A 20,572-nucleotide genomic window follows, 5' to 3' on the forward strand; every position below is an offset into this window, starting at 1 on the left:
CTATTTTAGATACACTCAAAGGCTAGATGTTCGGACATGGTACGTAATATATATATTCTACGTCTATATATAATTTTTCTGTGTCAAAAACAGCAGGATTTGTATCCATAGCTGCACTGAACACGTTCTCAAACAGACTATGCTAAAAAAATGTTATGAATTTAATTTTTTTTTTTAAATTAAAATATATAATATTCGTAGTATATCTACGTACTATATATACTATGTAGTATATATATATATATCGCAGATATCTACAATAGATTCACTACAAAATTAAATTCATAACACTTTTTGAGCAGGGTCTGTTTGAGAACTTGTTCACTACAGCTATGCAGACAAATCTTGCTGTTTTTGACACAGAAAAATTTGTTTGTAATTCTCGGGATTTGAACCCGGGACTTACGGGTAGGAAGAAAGAACCCTAACCATGATGCTACCATACCCTATGAAGTGACAAATATTTTTCGGACTTATGAAGGCCGCTCCGGTACTTCTCGATCGGTGCTAAAGATACTTATTGCATCTTGTTGTAAACTTATTCTTTAAAAAAAAAATCGTGTGATTGTAAAATTAAGTCATTTATAAAATTGTAACAGTACGTTATAAAACCATCTTTTTATTTAAAAGTGTATAATAAATGCATACCGATTGACTTTTAAGATACTAAACTCAATTTTAGTATAACCTTATATACTAAAAGTGCATGAATTCTATGAATGTTATTTAAAGATATTTCATTTCGATGTGCTCAATTTTTTAGTGTAACTACATTTTTATAAGTCTGTGAAAGCTGAATGTAAACTATTAATCTGAATATAAACTATCAATTTAACGCTTTTGAATAGTTTAGATTTCTATACAGGTTACCTAGACTTCTATGATATATGTACTAAAAATATAGACATAAAAAAGATTTTCACAAGATATTTTTATTATGCATACCATAGATAATGTAAGTTTTCCATATTTATGTCCTAATTTGTATGTCCACTATAAGTATATTATACTTCATATGGTACCTGGTAATACATCATAATTTACACAGTGGTAAAAAATTATAATGTATGGTCGCCAGCCAAAGAGGAAGAAAATAAAAAATCAGAGTATGGGTGAAATTAACAGTTTTATCAAGTTGCAATTTTGATATAACACATGAAGTATGTATGAAAAATGTTAGGTTGCATGAGGTGTCTTTTTATTTTTCTAAACGCATTTTCAACGATGTTGATTAATCTTTGGTAGATGTCTACTAGAGCAATTATATATTTTGTATGCGTCAAGAAATAAGTAGATATTTGTAGATCAATAACGGATATATATCGTTTAGATAGCTTTTAAGGTGGGTGATAGACATTTGCTATACCTATAGACCTAATTTAGACGATTAATTTACGTATATTCCACTTCATGGGTTGCCTGGGTTTTGAAGTGACCATAGTGCCTTTGGTTATGAGCACATCGACTAATATTGTAGTATTTGCGCATACGTCAAAACAACGCGTCTTTTAACTGCAGATAGTATAAGAGGTGTCAAATTGATTTACTGGAAGAAAGTAATTGTCAATTTTATAAAATTACTTACGAGAAAAAAGATTTGTTTTAATCGAAGCTTTCTTAGAATATGTATAACGCACCATTATACACGTCAATTATGTTTCTTCTATCCTTTTATATCTTAAACGTTTACCTTCGCGAATTGACAGTGGAACATTTTTTTTTGCTGCAATTGACAGATAGACAATTCAAAACTTGTGCACATGCGCACACGTTACTTATTTGGTATTGCTGCCCATGCCTAGTGACGCTGGTGTGTCTTGAATTCGTCGAAGGCTTCTCCGTATAGAAGGAATGGATATCAGCTATTCCGTTAGTATATAGATCAGGGTGGAACAGTCTTTCCCGTGTAGGTAATGAAGATTTTTTTATTTTATTTAAGAATGAATCGAGTGGCTGAAATGTTGTATACCGTTTTGCACAAATCCGCAAAAAAGGCGATTTGGCAATTGGGTCTGGACGCAACCATTTTGTACATGAAAAGAAGAAAGAAAAAACTGGTTCTTCAATAAATATAATAGAATCCTTTGAACAAGCATTTCATACAAAAATATATTTACCCTCAATAAATAATCAAATATAAATATGATTTTAAGGTCTAAGGCGTAACATAAACCCTTAACGGGCTACTTTAGTGTTGAAAGTCGCTCAAATTAATTTTCTTTTTTGATTGATTGAAATTAACTATTTATGAAGAAGAGACGGAAGAATATTGTATGGTGCAAGAGCAACCAGCTAGCGGTGAGTGTTCTAAATTACATGTTGTGTGAAAAACAAATACACGTAAAAGTTTAAACGTTTTTTCTTGAAATAACATTTTTTTTAATTCGTATCCGGAATCTCTCAACAACGGATAATTGATTAGAACTTTCTCAATTCATGCAAAATTAAAAATTTGCGACTTAAAAAATAAACCGTTTTTTTAACCGAAAATTAAAACTTGTTCTAAAACGCCACTATTTTAATTGAATTTTGATATTTATCGATAATTCTAGTTACAACAATAGTTGCACTCATGTAAACTTGAAATCTGTTTGTTTTTTTCTTTTTCAGACGTTTACGACAGCTACCTTTATGGTTTATTGAGAAACTTTTTTTACACATTCCGGTGGATAACGTAACATTCCAGAACAATTTCATATTTTTATTAAAAAAATTACGTGTACAGTTTCAAGCTAATAAAGATGTATATATATTTTTTATATAATTTCCAAAAATCACAATTTGACCGCCAACACTAAGGCGACCCCTTAAAGAGAGACCCTCGCGTTACAACGCTAAAAATAAGTCATTTTTAGAAATAAGAAAAAAAAATATATGTATATATAAAAGAGGTAAAAACTTTAAGCGCATTAATAATACATTTACACGATTAAGACTAGTTTAGACTAGTTTGATTTAATATATTTTCACGTAAAATATACCTATAACATTCATTATGTCAGTACAGAAAGGAGGTAGGATATTTTGCCGCCATTGTTTCGCTGCCGCCATTTTGCCACTGCCTCTTCGCCGTTTCGTTGGCGCCGGTGATAGTATATTATACCATATGATGTTACCGAAATCCGATTGGCTGTTCAATTTAAATTAGTTTCTAATTACCAATTCGGTGTAAAAAATTTAACCATCAATTCTAGGTAAAATAATAATGAGTAGTTTGGCAGCGTATAAAGGGTACAAACCCCCCCCCCCCAGCCACGCATTTCCGACCAGACAGGCAACAGCGAAACCGAATTGGTAAGATCGAAATCCAATTGACTGCTTAGTTTGAATCAGTCTCCAATCATCAGTTCGATGTAGTGATATGTATTGCCACTCCAATGCGGTTTGCCTTCCGAATATCAGTTTGATGTGGAAACCTGATTGGCGCTCCAATCTATTCCGTAAGTGGGACTAGGTCAGTTAAGTGGACCATTGTTTTGGATAATATGAGGGCGTATTATATTTTAGGATTGCTGACTGGCAGTGCAGTTAGTATCAATAAGCCTGGTATAGGTGGGGCTTGGATTAAGTCTGTTAAACTGTTGGATAGGTGGGGAAAAGCGTCAGCGGCGAATCGGCGACGACGAAATGGCGACGATAAAATAGCACAAGCGAAACAGCGACGGCGAAACGGCACCAACGAATCAACAGCAGCGAAAAAGCGGTGGCAAAACATCAAAGACCCCTGCAGAAAGGAGCTCTTGACCGGCGCCATCAGAACCCGTGACGATATGATTTGAAGTAAAAAAAGAAACTTATCTTAAGATATATATGAAAGATTACCGCTTGATCTAGTCTTAAAGTCAAAAAAACAAATTGGTGACTTTTAATGCACGTTTAAATCAAATGCTTTGAAAACCGGTTCCTTCGCATAATTTTGTTCATTAACAGAAGTGAGTGATTCAATAAAGACCTTAACAGATTAGAGAATAGCGAATCTAATTCCGAATAGAATGCCGCAAGAATTGTTTAAATAACTCTATAATTAAATAGTTTTACAATAACGTCCGATAAAAAAAAAACATTTTGGGAAAAACGCATTTAAAATATTTTTTTCATTCGAGAGTTAAGGTGATATGAAAGTAGCATCCGAGATAGTCAAGTTGAAATTTTTCGCTGAATTGGGTGTACCAAATCGTTCGAAATTTTACCACGTGAATATGAAGGCTCTAAAAAAGGTCCTAACAATAGTGAACGTTGACTTTTTTAAACTTCTATAAATATATATTTTATATAAAATATGAAATTTCATTACCACATAAAAATTGAATTTTTATCCAGAGTAGAATCAAGGTGGTCGTCAACATATTTTTTTGATATTTTATGCTTCTTGGAAACTTAGAATTGAAAATGAAGACTTTCAGGACCCAGTCATTACAATTAAAACATTGTAGTAATCGAATACTACAGATTCATGTGAAAAATATTGATAAAAGTGTTATAAATGAAATTCTCGGATATCCCATCAATGTGTGCTGTTAGAGTCAAAATTTTGTTGATGAAGATGACACGGTTGGTCAGTTAGGGTGTAAAAAATCATTAATTTAGTGAATTTATCAAGTGCTCGATCTCTTTATAATCATTCTACTGAAACAACGTTTGGAGTATAATATTCCGTACAACACTGAAAAAATACAACAGCAATCGATATAAATATAAATGCCGGTAACTGTTTCAGATGGTATAGCAGCTAGAAAAATCTTTCTCATTGATGTCACGCAAATTTCTCGACATCTTTCATATTACCTTAATCATGTGTATATAGAACAATGTTAAAGTGTTTCACCTGCAATTCCTGTATCATACAAGGACCTTTGACGTGACCATGAAAAAAAAAGCGGTTTAAACAAATAAAAACTTGATGGAAAAGTCTCTTTAAATTAACAACCTCACCTGTAGTTCGCACCAGGCGACAGCTACTCCTGTCTGCGTGTCAAGGCCACGATACACCGTTTTAAAGCTACCCCGGCCGATTTCTTCTTCAAACTTCAAAAACCGTCCGTCCGGTGAAATTCCAATGGCTTTCTCTTCATCATCGTCATCTTGTATGTTTTGAACTTTGACCTTCATTAAAAGATTTCTGACCTCTTCCATTGCCATCGTCTTCTGGGTTAGCTTTTCGTCCGCTTTAAAGTTTTCATCAAGTAGGGGACCTATGAATCCTTCAACAACCTCTTCCGACACAGTCTCCTCCTTTTGATCTTGCACATCCTCTTGTTCAACAGATCCCCCTTGTTCAGTTTCAGTATCGTCCATCATGTTTGCATCTAAAGGAGGTACTTTTCCCAGTTTACTTAAAGATTCATGAAGCGCTTGAGTAGCAACAATGTCACTGATACTAGTTCCGTTGTCATCCTCATCGTACGTACACACTTCATCCATATCCTGCTTCCTGCCACATTCCAGGTCCTCGCTTTTAAATTTCATTTCTTCTTCCTCTATCTCAGAAGTCAAGAACCTTGAATTTTTTAAAGTTTCTACACGAGGATCTTCTCCGTCATCTCTTTGCTGGTCACTACATGTCCTCCGTGTGCTGCTACTCTTTTCTTCAGGACTGCTGAAAGACAATCTCTTTCCAGTAATTGTTACTCGATCACATTCACCAGTCTGTGGTGGATCTTTCCTTTCGCTATCACTGGTACCGTTACCATCAATTGAGACAATGGGTACCCTCTTCGTTATCGACAGAACGTCCGCATTCGTTTCGGAGGTATTACCTACCAAATCTTTGAAAGTCCTTCGGGCAATTGCCTTCTCGTCATCGCCCTCAAATTTAGACGAGGATGCTCTCTCGACATGATCCACACATTTTACATAGGCACCGGATAAAACCTTTCGTTTAGTTTTAGCTGCCGTTTCACCTTCGAAATTGTTGGGCGAGACTTTCTGCACGGAAGTTGCTATCGCCTTAATCTGGGACGAATCTGCCGACAACAGATTCTCCTCGGAAGTGTCGAAAGCAATTAATTTCTGATTATATTCAGTCATATTTACTCCTGCATTTTCAGAGAGCATGTTCCGATCTACACACTTTTCCTCCTTGTTGACTCTCCTAGCTTTCACTTTCCCAGTAGGCGTGGAAGGTGTGGAGCTAATACCTGGACCAATCAAATGATATCTTTAACCTAACATTGGGAAAAATGTTTCAATATTTCGAATGCCCCATATATCCGGCCTTTAGTACGAAGCCAGAAACAGTGGCACTTAAAAACAAAACCGAACAAATATACAGGATGAAACAGAAATGGTGGAGACGATTTATACAGCGCTTTCCTTGTTGAATAAGGAGTCGAAAAGTCCTGTACTATTTCTTCCTATACTGCATAATTTTCCTGTAATAACTAATGGAAGCAAGGCCAATGAAGCGCCTTCCTCAATGGAAAGTGTAGCGGAGAGGACGCCGGGAAGGCTGCTACGCCGCAGACAGCCGGACGCGACCTCAGCGGCGTCCTCTTCGCCATGCTTCCCGTTGGGGAACGCGATTGATTGGCTGTGCTTCAATTAATTATTACAGGCAAATTATGCACTGTAGAAAAAAATAGTACGGGACTTTTCGACTCCTTTTTCAACAAGGGTAGCGCTATATAAACCGTGTCCACCATTTTGTGTTACACCCTGTATACGACATATAGAGGAATATTATTTCTACGTGAAAGATCGATCAACAGCATTCCAAATCTTGACCAATACGCTAAGATGACAAAAAACTCAGTGCAAATGGTAACATAAGTGTACTACAATGCGCTATTTTTAAAATACGTACAATTATGTATGTGTGCGTGGTCGAATATCAGTATATAAAAGTACCCGAGTTTTCGCGTACATGGCTTATGACATTCGTATACCTATATATATTTTCTTACACAATTGCCTACGAATTCTCACAGATACGGTAGAAAATTATTATGCCAGAGATTTTGAAATTTAATATTCGTGCCCTCTAAAATTCGTATACTTGTATACCAAAACTCTACAGAGTATTGTATACGAAAGAACTTCGTCCCGAACTACGCCATATGGTGAACAGCAATGCGTTATATATCAGGGTATAGCTCGAACTGGTATATTCACGAAAAAAACTTTAGCTCAATTCACTATATGCTCTAAGATATACAGGGTGGTGAAAAATTAATTTAACACCCGGTAGACTCGTCATCAAAGATATCGAACGTTATAAAAATGTCTGCCATATGTTTGAACTGTGCTTCCATAGATCCAATAAGGAGTCAAGCACAACCTGGATACCATATTATGGTAGCTATATGCGCAAAACAACTAACAATCCGAGCTGCGTTTTTATAAGTACAGTGATAAGCACGTATGGCGACCTTTCTTTCAGTTTTTTTTTCTACCAATATTTGAACGTAATACTTTGTTTTTTTATGTGCCTGGGTTGTAGTCTAACTTTTATAAACAAAATATCAACAACTACTAGTCCAGAGGAAGCAAAATTGATAGATGGAACAATCATTATAAAATTCAAGTTTAAATCATCTATCAGTGGCAACAAATTCACTGTAATATGACTTTGCCCGATTTATTTGATACCGTACGGGAGCTATTACATAAAGATCCCTCTCTGATAGAATCGGGAAATCCGATAGATCCTTATCATTGATGAAGTGGAATTGTCTCAACTAACGGTTAAGATTAATTTCTTTTACTCTTCCTCCGAAGGCATTTCATTAACTTGTTGTAGCCATCATCATTTTAGAGATTTCTTGAGAATTGGTAACGTTCGAGACAAATTGTGCATCTAACGCATGCATTTGCCTAAAAACCTCAAATTTGGCTAACATGAGCGACGAGCTCTTGTTAGCCAAATGACGACATTATAGTACACTAGCAAACACAAATGTCTTCTCTACAGATATGGCGCCGCTAATGTATGCGACAAGGCGCTCATTTTCGTCACTGTACTTTTGACCCTCAATTTCACTTCTACGCATACAATAGCAACTTGGGACCCTGGTATTATTGTTACACTGTCCTTTATATATTGATAAATAAGTCATCGCTGTTCCCCAGGGTTAAGTAAGTATAATACATCATGTAATCTACGTGATTTTCTGCGTGTATATTACGTATAATACGTCCCTAATTTTCTACGCGAGGGCAACGTACATTACGCCCTTCACTTTTTAAATAGAAAATAACAAATCCAATTAGAATTTTCATATTAAACAGGGTTAAGTCGAAAACATTTTGAATGCAAACATCAAATTAATTATTCCTTAACAATTTTTATGTGTTTATATGCGTGCTAAAAGATATTTATTGCCTAGCGGATATATATATCATGCACATACGGCACCCGCCATATTGGAAATGTAACCTTTTAAACAATTTTGAACGCAAGCGCCAAAATAATTTATTTTTGCTTAAAAACATTTACGTGTTTACATATGTGCTAAAAGGCGTTTATGACCTAGCCGATGCTGTATATCGTCCATCTACGGCATTCTTCATATTGGAAACATAATTTATTCGTTTTCTATGATTTTCTACGGTAAAGTACTTTGTTCACGTAATATACGTCAAAACCTCGATAAACGAAGAATTACCCAATTCTATTGTTCCCCCATGGTTGAGAGCGCATAGAAATAGAGACGAAGTTCCTTCGAAATAATGGATAGTAAACAAAAAATCTACTGTAAACATACTATATTTCGAACACACATTTTTTAATAGGGAGGTTTAGTCAGAAAATGCGGACATTATGTAAAGTTAAATTTATATATATGAGAAGTAACTACCTGATGTTCTGGATAATCTTTCAGTTGCAGTAATAGCTTCTTCAGCATCGCTAAAACTTCGTTCATTATCATGATCCAAGGAAGCTAAATTAAAACTACTAGATGACGATTTATCTGAAGAGTTCAGAACGGACGACGTCCTTTTCTTTGGGGAAGGAGTGCTGGTTGGAACTCCGTTGCTTGTTAATGAAATTGAGTCTTCCCGATTATCCACTCGACTTGTACGAAACTGCTTCTTACAGAACACTAAGGAAGGACGACTGACATTTGGCTGGACCTACAAGTAATTGAAATAATGTTAGAAGAAACCGCTACAAAACAAGTACGACGTCATGAAATATAGAATGTATGTTATTGAACAATTTTTAAATATCTGAATAATTTCTCGCAAGATATGGTATCAAGATGTAAGAAATTATTAATAGAACCACGGTTGTTATTCCTCTCAGAATATTATATATTGGATTGTAGAATAATTTCAAAAAACGTTTTAAATTTTTAGTTAATTTAAAGAAACATCAATAATGTAAGTACATTCAAATAACCAGCAAAAGAATTACAACTTCATAAAAATGTACTGCCTGGTATTCGTTTACAACAGAAAATTTGCTGCGTACGGTCGGTTAGAATACCAAGACTTTTAGTAAATATTGAAATCACTATCAAATATAACTTAATATGATGTGAAAGTGACATCAACGAGGTCTCATTTATGAAACTTTTTTCCAAACTGGGTGTACAGAATCGATTCAAACTTTGCGATATAAATGTGGAGGTTAGAAGGAAGGTCCTGAAACTCATGAAATTTCAATTTTTTTAAAATTTGTTCATTGATATTTTTTAAATTAGTTATAAAAAATAAAATTTTATGAGTGTCAGGACCTTTCTTATAGCCTCCATATTCAAATTGTAACGTTTCAAACGATTCAGCACACCCAGTTCGGAGAAAAGTTTCATGAATGATTGACTTCTCTAATGCCACTTTCACATCCCCTTAAGATTCTGCTCCTATTTATGAACAGAACTAGCTGACAAGTATTCTCTTCTGAAAGTACAGAATGTGTATGAAGGCATTTGTTTGAAGCCATTTCTGACTGTTGTTACATCATAACAAATTGTAATAAAGAAATAGCATCTAGTTGTGGCGAAGACAGCGATCATGGAGAGCGAACTTTGCACCCAAACAGAAGTCGAGAATCCCAGAGCCCAAAGCTCTATTCCTAGTCGATATCCCCTGGAAAAGCTGGACTTCGACAGGACGATTCATTGCGTTAATTAGTGTCAAAGAGAAAGGACTAGAACAAAAATTGCGAAAAACTTAGAGTGCGGACTTAGAGGATTCCAGAAACGTCGACACATTTAACAATTAAATCACGGTACTATACCATTTCCAAATTTCCCAAAATATTGATTTTGTCCTAATTAAATCTCATCGGCTATTCTCTGTTGGTTTAACCCTTTGCGGACGAGTGTTGGCAAATAGCCGCCCAGAAGCCTTTATAAAGGAAATGTCGCGTCCGTAAAAGGTTAACCAAACCAGTTGAGTATTAACTGACTTTTAGAGAAATCCTATTGAGTATTAAATCTGTATTCGTAAATTTTCAACGAACTTTAATCAAGTATAAAGAGACTCTATTGAATGTTAATTCTGTATTTATAAATTATCATTGAATGTCCATTAACTTTGAAAGAAATTTCATTCAGTATCAATGACGTATTTGTAAATTATCGTCGAATATTAATTGACCTTTAGAGAAATTCCATTGAGTAATTGCATAGTTATAAATTTTTCTTGAATATATACTAAGTTTTATAGAAATCCTCCCAAACATTAATTATGCATTTGTACATTTTCGTTGAATATTAACTGTGTTCTAGGAAACTTCTGTCGAGTATTAAGAGGATATGAAAGAAGCAGCCTGTATATATTGCAACGTAGTTTAATTTTGGTCCCTTTCCGAGGGATACCTATTTGTCACAAAAGGACCCTAAGTCCCGATGTCCTTAATCTCCGCCCTGGCTCGCACCCACCTCTGAGCACGCACACGCGAATCCTAGACCGGTTGGGCGCCAGGCGTCCTAAGACGCCGAATTTCGGGGGACCTTAGGCCGCTCTTCCCTAAGGGCTCGGGCTCTCCACGCGAGAGCGGAGCCGGAAGGCGAGGGCGAAGGATTTATCCCCGACTTCTCCGAGACCTGTCCTAACTCCACTTTCACCCGGGGCGGTCGCCTCGCGCGATTACAACCCGGGATGGCCGCTAGTCGCCCCGTGCGACTAATTGGCCCTGAAGGGCGGAAATAAGAGGGAGACGAACGGAATCCAGGATACAAAATATCCAGAGCTACTATCCGCGACTTCAACTGGGGAGGAGGACGTTACCCGCGGTGTGGGCCCAGGCTCCGGTTACCTGGTAGCCATGCGGCCTACCGGCTCGACTGGCGGTCCTCCGGCTCGGTGGTCGTCGCCGGCGTCGTTGTGGTCCAGGCGAGACGGTGGTCCAGGGGTGTCGTGGTCTTCCGAATTTTGGGGAACCAAGACGGACGGGCCGCGGCCGACGGCCCGTTTTGTATGGGTTCCCCCTCCCTGGATCCGGTGACTTAGCCACGTCCCATTGGCCTAGTTTCTGGCCTAGTTGACCCAATTAGGCGTCTTCTGGTTCCCCGGTGTGGATCCTCGGCTGGCGCGCTCCCGGGATGGGGCGCCGCCGGGGAACGGCAGGCTGCCGGCTCGCGCCGTGCGCGAGGTTCAGGGTCGGCACCTGTGAGGGCCTCCCCGCACTCGGGCCGGTTGATGTCCTCATCTGAGGCGTCCCTCGTCCTTGTGGCTGGTCCCGGTTGACCTGGGGCTCGATCAGGGCCGTGGCCCCAGGTGTCCCTCCCTTGAGCAGGTCGCCCTGGATGGCCTCGGTGGTCCTCGAGGTGCCACTTAATCCTCATTGTCGTGGTTCTTTTTGGCACGTCCGCCGTACCAATACATGGCCGCGGACGGGCTCCTCGGGGACGCAGAGACGCCTCAATTTCATCGCGAGATTGCGGTGGCCCTAAGGAAGAACGCATGGCTCGTGAAATTTCATTTTTCGACAAAAAAAATGTATGCTCGTGTCGGACAAGAACCAAAAAAGAAATTTTTTGTTCGAAAAATGAAATTTCACGAGCATCGCGTGCGTACTTAGGATCTTCATAATCACGTGTTAAAGTTTCAGATAATTCGATGCACCCAATATGGAGAAAAGTTTAATGATTATTTTTTCATTTTTATGCATATAGAATGACCCTTTCATATCACCTTAATTGTTGGAACTTCTGCAACTTGCAATCTTGTTGACCGAACTCTTCTCCGAATCCCTTAACCACTTGCGCTATAAAGACGTGCCACGCACATCGAGATGCTTTTGTTCCAAAATTGCCAGCGACATGTATACCACGTCGGCTAACAGTTGGATCGTTCATTATTCGAGCTACAGTTCCAGAGTGCACGACATCGCGTAGCGTCATCGATATGTTGGAAATATTTCAGAATCGATAGGGTATGTTGTACGGATGTTATACCGCATGTTATATTGTAGAGCGCGGCACGGCAACCGAAAATTAAATCGTAGCGCAAGTGGTTAAACCGAGACTATTAACGCATCACCAATGCTTGAGTCCTGGTAACCTTTTTGGGAGCACATTAGCTACCACGTCATTGGTGAGCATGTATTCGGCTGGCAGCTCTTTCCTCTTGATCAACTCCAATAGAAAATGGAGCCGAATATCAATGTGTTCAGACCTCGCATAAAAGACCGGGTTCCCAGCTAGCTTCATTGAAGACGACAATATCGGCCATCTTAACCTGTCCGATCTCCAGTAAGAACCTTCGCAGGCAGACGACCTTCTTCTCGGCGTTCGATAGTTCCATGAAGTCCGGTTCCGTTGACGAAAGCGCTCCGCTCCGGTGCTTCTTTAACTCCTAGCAAATAACACCAGCGGATAATGTAAATACTAAGCCCATGTATGTACGATCTTCGGTCTACGACCCCCCCCCCCCCGACCCGCCTGCCCGCGTATCCAACCGGCCTCGGATCGCCCTTCTCGAAAACGAGCTCAACGTCAGACATCTCCTTTAGATAACGCAACACCCACTTGGTGGCAGCCTGGTGCTCGTTATCTGAACAGTCGTTGAACTAGCTCAGCGAGTTCACCGCGTACGAGATGTCCGGACGCATGGCCACGGCGAGGTACGTGAGTAAGCCGATTAGCTCTTACAAGGAAGGTACCTGAGGTGTCCCCCTCCGATTTTGTTCATTTTTAAAAATGTTACAAAGGACCAAAATCTAAGGAACCCGTGTTTTTTTTTATCGGCGGATAAACACTTTTAGGGGGTGAAATCAGGTTTCAAGGTTGGCCGTGTAAGGGGGTGAGTTAACTATTTCATATAGAGGCACTCGACCGATTTTCATGAAACAACCGTCAAAATGTAGGGAATGAAGAATTATGAAACATGCATTTGGAATTTTTCGAAAAAATTCATTTTTAAGGGGTGAGCTACCCCTTTGAATACTTCTTTTACCCCTTACGCGAGCAGTAATAATTCTATCCTAATGAAACTTTTTTTGTATTGTTCTGGTCTATAAATTAACCAACTTTCATTTGGATAGAGCAATCACTGCTCGCGTAAGGGGTAAAAGAAGTATTCAAAGGGGTGGCTCACCCCTTAAAATTGAATTTTTTAGAAAAATTCCACTTGCATGTTTCATAATTCTTCATTCCCTACATTTCGACGGTTGTTTCATGAAAATCGGTTGAGTGCTTCTATATGAAACAGCCAACTCACCCCCTTGCACGGCCAACTTTGAAGCCTGATTTCACCCCCTAAAAGTGTTTATCCGCCGATAAAAAAAAACACGGGTCCCTTAGATTTTAGTTCTCTATAACATATTTAAAAATGAACAAAATCGGAGGGGGACACCTCAGGTACCTTCCTTGTTAGTAGGATACTCTTCCGAGCGTCTTCACAGGGTCCCTCTTCTCTCCTTGCCAACTTCGAGGTTCACGAAGAGTACGGGTCTCGAATCTTACATTCCGAAGCCTCTGAGGATGTTCTGTATATAACGCCTCTGTGAGATCAAAATCCGACTCCTGTTGTACGCGATCTCGATTCTCAGACAATATCTGATGGGGCCCAAGTTCCGCACCTCGAAGTCTGCGGTCAGTCTCCGCTTCAACTGACAGACCCACGACAATGTGCGGGAGGCGACCAGGATGTCGTTCATGTAAACGGCAACGAGCAGCAGCTCTTCCCTTCGCTTTGCAAGGTACACGCAAGAGCTCGCACAGGATGGTCGCATGCCCAAGCTGCATAGCTTCTGGTCAATGCGTCTATGCCACTGACAGCCTGCCTGGCGCAGGTCGTACAGCGTCTTCCTGAGGTGATATACCGAGTTCCTGCAACGACAATCGTGTAACAACTTTTCCGCCGTCTGAGCAGCCGGGGTGTCTCCGCCCACCCAGCGTGTGATCTTCTCCAGTGTCTCCTCGTGGAGTTCCGAAGACTTCTTAAAAATCTTTAAATCTCCTCCTCCACGATTCCATTGAGATAAGCCTTGGTGATGTCAAGCTGCGTCACTTCCATCCCTAATTGGACTGCCAATGCAGCCAGCGAACGGATCGGACTAGCGACGTTACATCCTTCCACTGATCGGCATCTTCTCCGTAAATCGTTTCCTTCAGTGGCATCTCTGTTACGTTCACACAGTCGGCAGAGGTAGCCTTTTCCAAGCAGTCCGTGTCTATCACATGGCAAATTTTCTTGAATCTTCTCCTACGCCCGCTGCGCTCGATTTGTGGCCCGTTTCAGGCTCTCTTCGAATTTCGGAGTTCCTCACCTGGCTCCACATCTAGTCGTTTCTCGAGGGAAATTCTCAGACGTCGTCGGTTTCCTCTTCGACCCGTTCTTCATTCAGATCGATGTGGTCCTACCCCTGCGTCCGATGGTCCTGATGCTCTTCGGTGTCATTTCATTTATTTGCCAAACTTGGGGTGTCATCTCACGCCGGAAAACCAGTCACCTCGATGTTGACGAGGTCGTTACATTCTTCGACCTCGAGAATCCTGTACTTTCCAATTTCAGAATTCATGTCGATAAATTTGTTGCCCTCCCGATCCTGGGAATTCTGAAATTTCACGTCCCTGCTTAATTCGACTTTTTTTTTGGCCGGCGGCCACACTCAATACGCTTTTGAAGTGTCCGCGTGTCTGACAAACCATCCCCCCTTAGCTGACCCCTAGAACATCCTCTTGCTCGGATCCCTGACGTGCATCAAGACCTTGCCTCTAAAGGTTTTAAAGTGTTCCGATCTCATATCCCGTATCTCCTCGTGGAGTATTTTCCCTATCCACTTCTAGTCCAACGTTCTACCGCTCCACGTCGGGCAGCGATTACGGATGTAATTCTCTTCTTTCCCCCATAAAAACGACGTTGGGAGGCCCGACTGCAGGAGCAAATATGTGGTCATCTCGACCAACCTTGTAATTCTCCTCTCCGCCACGCCGTTTTGTTCCGGTGTGGAGGCAACTGTGAGTCTGGGCTGACTTCCGTTCGCCTTTAGGTAGCCGTTGAAAGCTGTATTGCAAAACTCTCTTCCATTATCTGACTAAATGTTTAATCTTCCTTCCTATCTAGGTTTCAACCAAGTTTCTGTAGTCCTGGAATACCCCGAACACGTTACTCTTCTGCCGCAGAAGCCGCACCTCGAACCACCTCGAGCTGTCGTCGAAGAAGACAATGACATATCTTGTTCCTCGAAGGGTTTCAGTCCTCATTGGTCCGCATATATCCAAGAGGATAACTCCAAGCAATTCGGTTTGCCTTCCGGACAACAACGGAAATGGGGTTCTGGTCAGCTTTCCCCGCAGGCATGTATCACACACAGATATCCGCTCGTTCATACCAAGGTCAACCCACTTTACGACTCTGTTCACAATCATCTCGTTCAGACTTTTTTCGTTGAGATCTCGAAACGTCAGTGCCACGCCACCAACCTCGCCGTTCCGGACAATGGAATGGCACTGCATTCCGATCTTACCGTTTCCTGAACATAGTACGGTTCCTTTACCCGGTCGGCGATCATTTTGATGTTTTCACGCAGTTCAATAGTTCCAGCCATAACCAAGGCTGCTTTTTTACTGAAAAATATGGTACCTTTTGTCCATGACCCTTCCCACGAATATCAGGTTGGTTCTTAAATCGGGGACGTGCAGAGTGTCCCGTAGACACATTAGGGTCTCTTTGTCGTTGACGCTCACAACAAATCTGATCTCGCCTTTCGCCGAAATCTCGGTCGAAACACTGCTGGCCAACCTTAATGTCTCGTAACTGGACCTTTCCAGAGCCTCGAATGCCTTCTTATCCCGGCAGAGATGTGCACACACTGACGAAGCACCTGCTCCTAGTTCCGTTGCCCAGGTCCGCTTAGAGTACCGCTGGACCTCTTCGAACAGACGCAAAGAAAGTGGCATCATTTGCGTTCTGAGCTGTGTGGTGGCTCCCTTTATCGTTCAGCGTATAGTTTGCTACCTTGTAACCCTTCTTACCGCATTTATCTAATTCATCTATGTTAGATATTCTCTTAGAAAAAGTCCCCCTATAAAAGGGTGTAGAAAGTAGCAATATCGTAATTGAACATAATGATGAGACCAGTTCGTATTTCAAAAAGGTAGACATCATATTGAGAATTTACGATAATGTAAATACAGGAAAGACACAGTACAAGGAACGTAATGAGTAGATTAGACCAGCAATAATTCCTACAGGTATTGCGCGTCACAATTTTTGCCGCGTCACGACGGCTCCAAATTTTCGTCGATGGTTGCTTTTCGCGGATTACAGGATCCAAGGTCCGACGGTCACCGACCCGGAAGAGAGGGAGAGCAGACCTATTGTTAGTTGATTTCAGTTGCGTCTTTTGTTGCAGGTTAATTTAGCAATCCACGGGAACTCTCCCAATTTTCTGTAAGGGAATCATCCAGAATTTGTTGGGTTCCCGGGCGCGCTCTTGAGCACTCGCAGGAATATTTGGAATGAATATTTGGTGAAGTGTTCAAGAGCTCTCCAAATTTCTGTAATACGTAGCGAAACTACGGTCGTCAGGCCGGAGTATCAACACCGTCGACCTCTCGGAAGTGCGCGCACGCGCTACCGCTCGTCGCCCCGGCTTCAAGAGCGAAGCTGTCGAGGAAGCCACGATGAGCAGGTTCAAGACTGGCGACACCGATTGCGGTGATGGCACCGGGCCAGCCCGTCGGGCTCACCCGCAGGGTCGTGTCGGCCCCGCTATACCCCCTGGTCGCCTTGCCTGCGGGGGCAGACCGCAGACGGACCCTGGTGGCGCGGGCACGGCTATCCGCAGGAGTCCCACGACTACCCGGCCAGGAGGCGGACAAGGAGGCGAGAGCTCTCGAGAAGACTCTGGCTGCTACCGACTAGTAGAGGAGGGGATGCGGTGCCTCGGAAAGGAGCAACTTCCGGGCCAGGAGCCCGACCCTATCCTCACCGGAGTACCCGGGGTTTGTACGATGACCTGCCCCGGGTGAGCCAGGATCCCCCGGAGGGGCAAATTTCGGCCGCCGCGAACATCTCGCCGCGCCGGGGCCCGACGGGCTACCGCTCGCTACGGCCGTGTCATCGCCAGCGGCCCGATGCGTGCAGGACTCGCACCGTTGCCCAGCAACCGCGCCGCCGCAACCACGCCACCGCAACCTCCGGCCCCAGGAACGCCGAATCCGCTAAAATCGGGAGATTAAGGAGCGTCTCTACCAATTAACGGCGCCGATTAGGATTCGGACTGGCCAGCCGAATACGTACATAGGACAGCGCACGGAGAGCTCCAGTCTTCTCTGACTGCGACCGTCAGACCGATCAGATCCTCGCTTCAGTCAGTTTCATTAAACTTGTGATTATCTGATTATCTCTCTGTATTGTCTTTCGTCGCCGAGGACCGAAGAACTTTCCGGTTCAGCGAGAGACCACAGCCAAAGGGCCGGCGAGTGGCGGCGAATTATCTTAACTGAAGTAAGTGCGACGTGCCCGGTCGAGGACCCCCATTGTTAAGATAAGTTAGAGTCGCCGAGAAACTTCGTGAAGCCGTAGAGCCCGGATAGTGCCGCGCCGGTGAGCGGAAGCGTACCGTGGAGACAGACTTCATAAGTCTCACGCGGGCGATTTTCCGATTTGCTCTGGTGGGGTCTACGGCGGACGGAAATCGGGCTTTGAGTTAGCCTCTCGGGAGGCCGCGGGATTCCTCGAGCGGACACGAGGGCAATTTCTTCTTCTTTGCGTCGTGTTCCATAATTTTCTATGTCCAGTAGTTTTTTGTCGCGCCATTTTGAGTAGGAGCGTATAAGTCGGAATTTTTTATTGTCTGGCCGTGAAACTTTAGCGTTCTCTGTTTGGCGGAGATTTGTGAATGTTATCGGTCTCCGCCCAGACGGTTTTTCGAGTGTAATAAATTCCTCTGTTCTTACAGGAGTTTGTGAAAAGTTTAGACCTTCGCGAGAGGAGTTGGTCTTTGAGATATCTGAGTTTGATCGTCTCTGAAAAATTTGTGATAGGTTTTGATTTTCGGCGAGAGGATTTTCCTAGTGTGAGTATTTAGTCATAGGATTGTCTATTGTTTTTCCTTCGGGGTCGGAGGCGGAGAAGCCGCGCGGCGACCGCGCGGTCGCCCGCGTCCGCGACCCATTTTCTCTCCCTGAAAACCCGATTGTCTTCCGGTTGTAACCATTATTTTTGCGTTTAGCTTTGAGATTAACTTAGCGTCATATCCTTCGAGTAATCTTTGGTGATTAGAGTTGTAGAATTTAGAGTTGGAGAAGCGTTGAGTCGCGTTATTAATTAAAAATAGCGTTTTCTTGCGTAACGTTCATTCCGGCAGCCCATATAAGCGAGCGCATATCATTGTCTTTATGAATTAAATTTCAGTCTTGACGACCCTTTTTTTTTTATCTAAGTTGAATTTGTTTTTCGAGTTTCCCGATTCGAACTTTCTCTCATCTTTTGTCTTTCTCGGCGCCGAGTAGCCGTGGATCTCTTACTCTTTACCCGATCTAGTTTATTTCGAACCGCCGTACTTTCGAATTGTCTCGGTTCTGATTGGATTATCTTTGGGGCGACCTTCCGTCGAACCCCGTCGTCTCTTTTGTAATTATCTATTGTCAGTGGACAAAATTTTCGGTAACTGATTTTTCAAATCCTTTTATTCGAATAAATCTGTTAATTTTCTTGATTTCCGTTTTTTTTTTTGGGGGTCTGAGCTGAATTCTTCCAAATTTTTCCGATTTGAGATTTTTCCCACAATTTGTCGAGTTTTCCTCAATCCCGTAGTCTGGTCTTACCCCGCCCTTTCCGAACCTGGCGCTTGCGCTCTGTTCTGGCCGCGCCGCGACGATCGTCGAGGCGGAGATTGTTCGAGCCTTCTATTTTGAGTTTTGTTCGGGAGTTTTGCGTTTTTGAGATTGTCGTGAGATTTTGAGATTTCGTTTCTTTGGCCTCCGGGGAGGCCTGGCGCCCAACTTACAAGGAAACATTCCCAAGTGTCTGCCCCCGATCTTATTGATTTTCATATATGTTGAAGAACACAAAAATCTAAGAGACACGTGTTTTTTTATATCTGCAATGGTCCACAATTAAAGGGTGAAATAACCCCCCAAAGTTTAGCGAGAAATCGGTTTTTTAAATATTTTCCGTAGGAGCAGTGGAGGGATTTCGACGAAACTTTGCATAAACGTATTCTGTATAAGGACGGTGACAACATAATATTGTTCAGCAATGTTGCACCCCCTCAAGGGGGTGAACTACCCTTCAGGTGACATTTTTTTGTAATATCCATTAAACAAGCACTCCTACTTAAGTTCCACTTACGCGATGTGATTGCTCGCAAAAAATTAAGAAATACGTGTTTTTTGCTTTTTGCCAATAAACATTTAAACATCGGTTGTAAACAATGAATGTAGGTGGTATTGAAAATCCAATTTTATCGTTTCACCACGGAGATTGTATTACTAGTTGGAAACGGGTGATGACTGCATCGTCGAATCCGTTGCGAAACAATTTTAGCCTCTGAAACTATTTTTTAATTTATTTATAAATAATTGCATGTTATGAAAATCAATGACATTTTGAAGAATTACCACGTTGACACGACTTATGTACGATGAATTGGTCACGATATAACCCAATAAAGGTAGTCGGGATATACCCTAATACCACCTACATTCATTGTTTACAACCGATGTGTAAATGTTTATTGGCAAAAAGCAAAAAACACGTATTTCTTAATTTTTTGCGAGCAATCACATCGCGTAAGTGGAACTTAAGTAGGAGTGCTTGTTTAATGGATATTACAAAAAAATGTCACCTGAAGGGTAGTTCACCCCCTTGAGGGGGTGCAACATTGCTGAACAATATTGTGTTGTCACCGTCCTTATACAGAATACGTTTATGCAAAGTTTCGTCGAAATCCCTCCACTGCTCCTTCGAAAAATATTAAAAAAACCGATTTTTCGCTAAACTTTGGGGGGTTGTTTCACCCCTTAAATGTGGACCATTGCAGATATAAAAAAACACGTGTCTCTTAGATTTTTGTGTTCTTCAACATATATGAAAATCAATAAGATCGGGGGCGGACACTTGGGAATGTTTCCTTGTTAGTATCTCGTTCCCGAAACCGGAAAATTTTTAAGCAGCTCGAACGGATCCGCCTGGAAGATCGGGCGAAGGTGACGAGCGATCGTCCGGGTGC

At 41.6% G+C, this 20,572-nt stretch overlaps 1 protein-coding gene across 5 annotated transcripts in view; it reads right to left on the minus strand.

The window, feature by feature from the left end:
• The window catches only part of LOC105697780, a 232,841-nt gene that overhangs the window by 175,364 nt on the left and 36,905 nt on the right, over nt 1-20,572 (minus strand). For all 5 annotated transcript variants that reach the window (XM_023431828.1, XM_023431830.1, XM_023431829.1 and 2 more), the window contains 2 exons: nt 8,796-9,072; nt 4,933-6,137 (listed from right to left, as the gene is read on the minus strand). In XM_023431828.1, coding sequence (XP_023287596.1) covers nt 4,933-6,137; nt 8,796-9,072 — 1,482 coding nt within the window. The remainder of the gene's footprint in view (nt 1-4,932; nt 6,138-8,795; nt 9,073-20,572) is intronic.

Source organism: Orussus abietinus, unplaced genomic scaffold (assembly GCF_000612105.2).
Source record: "Orussus abietinus isolate OABI.00-Male unplaced genomic scaffold, Oabi_2.0 scaffold126, whole genome shotgun sequence".
In the NCBI taxonomy this organism is placed as follows: Eukaryota; Metazoa; Arthropoda; class Insecta; order Hymenoptera; family Orussidae; genus Orussus; species Orussus abietinus.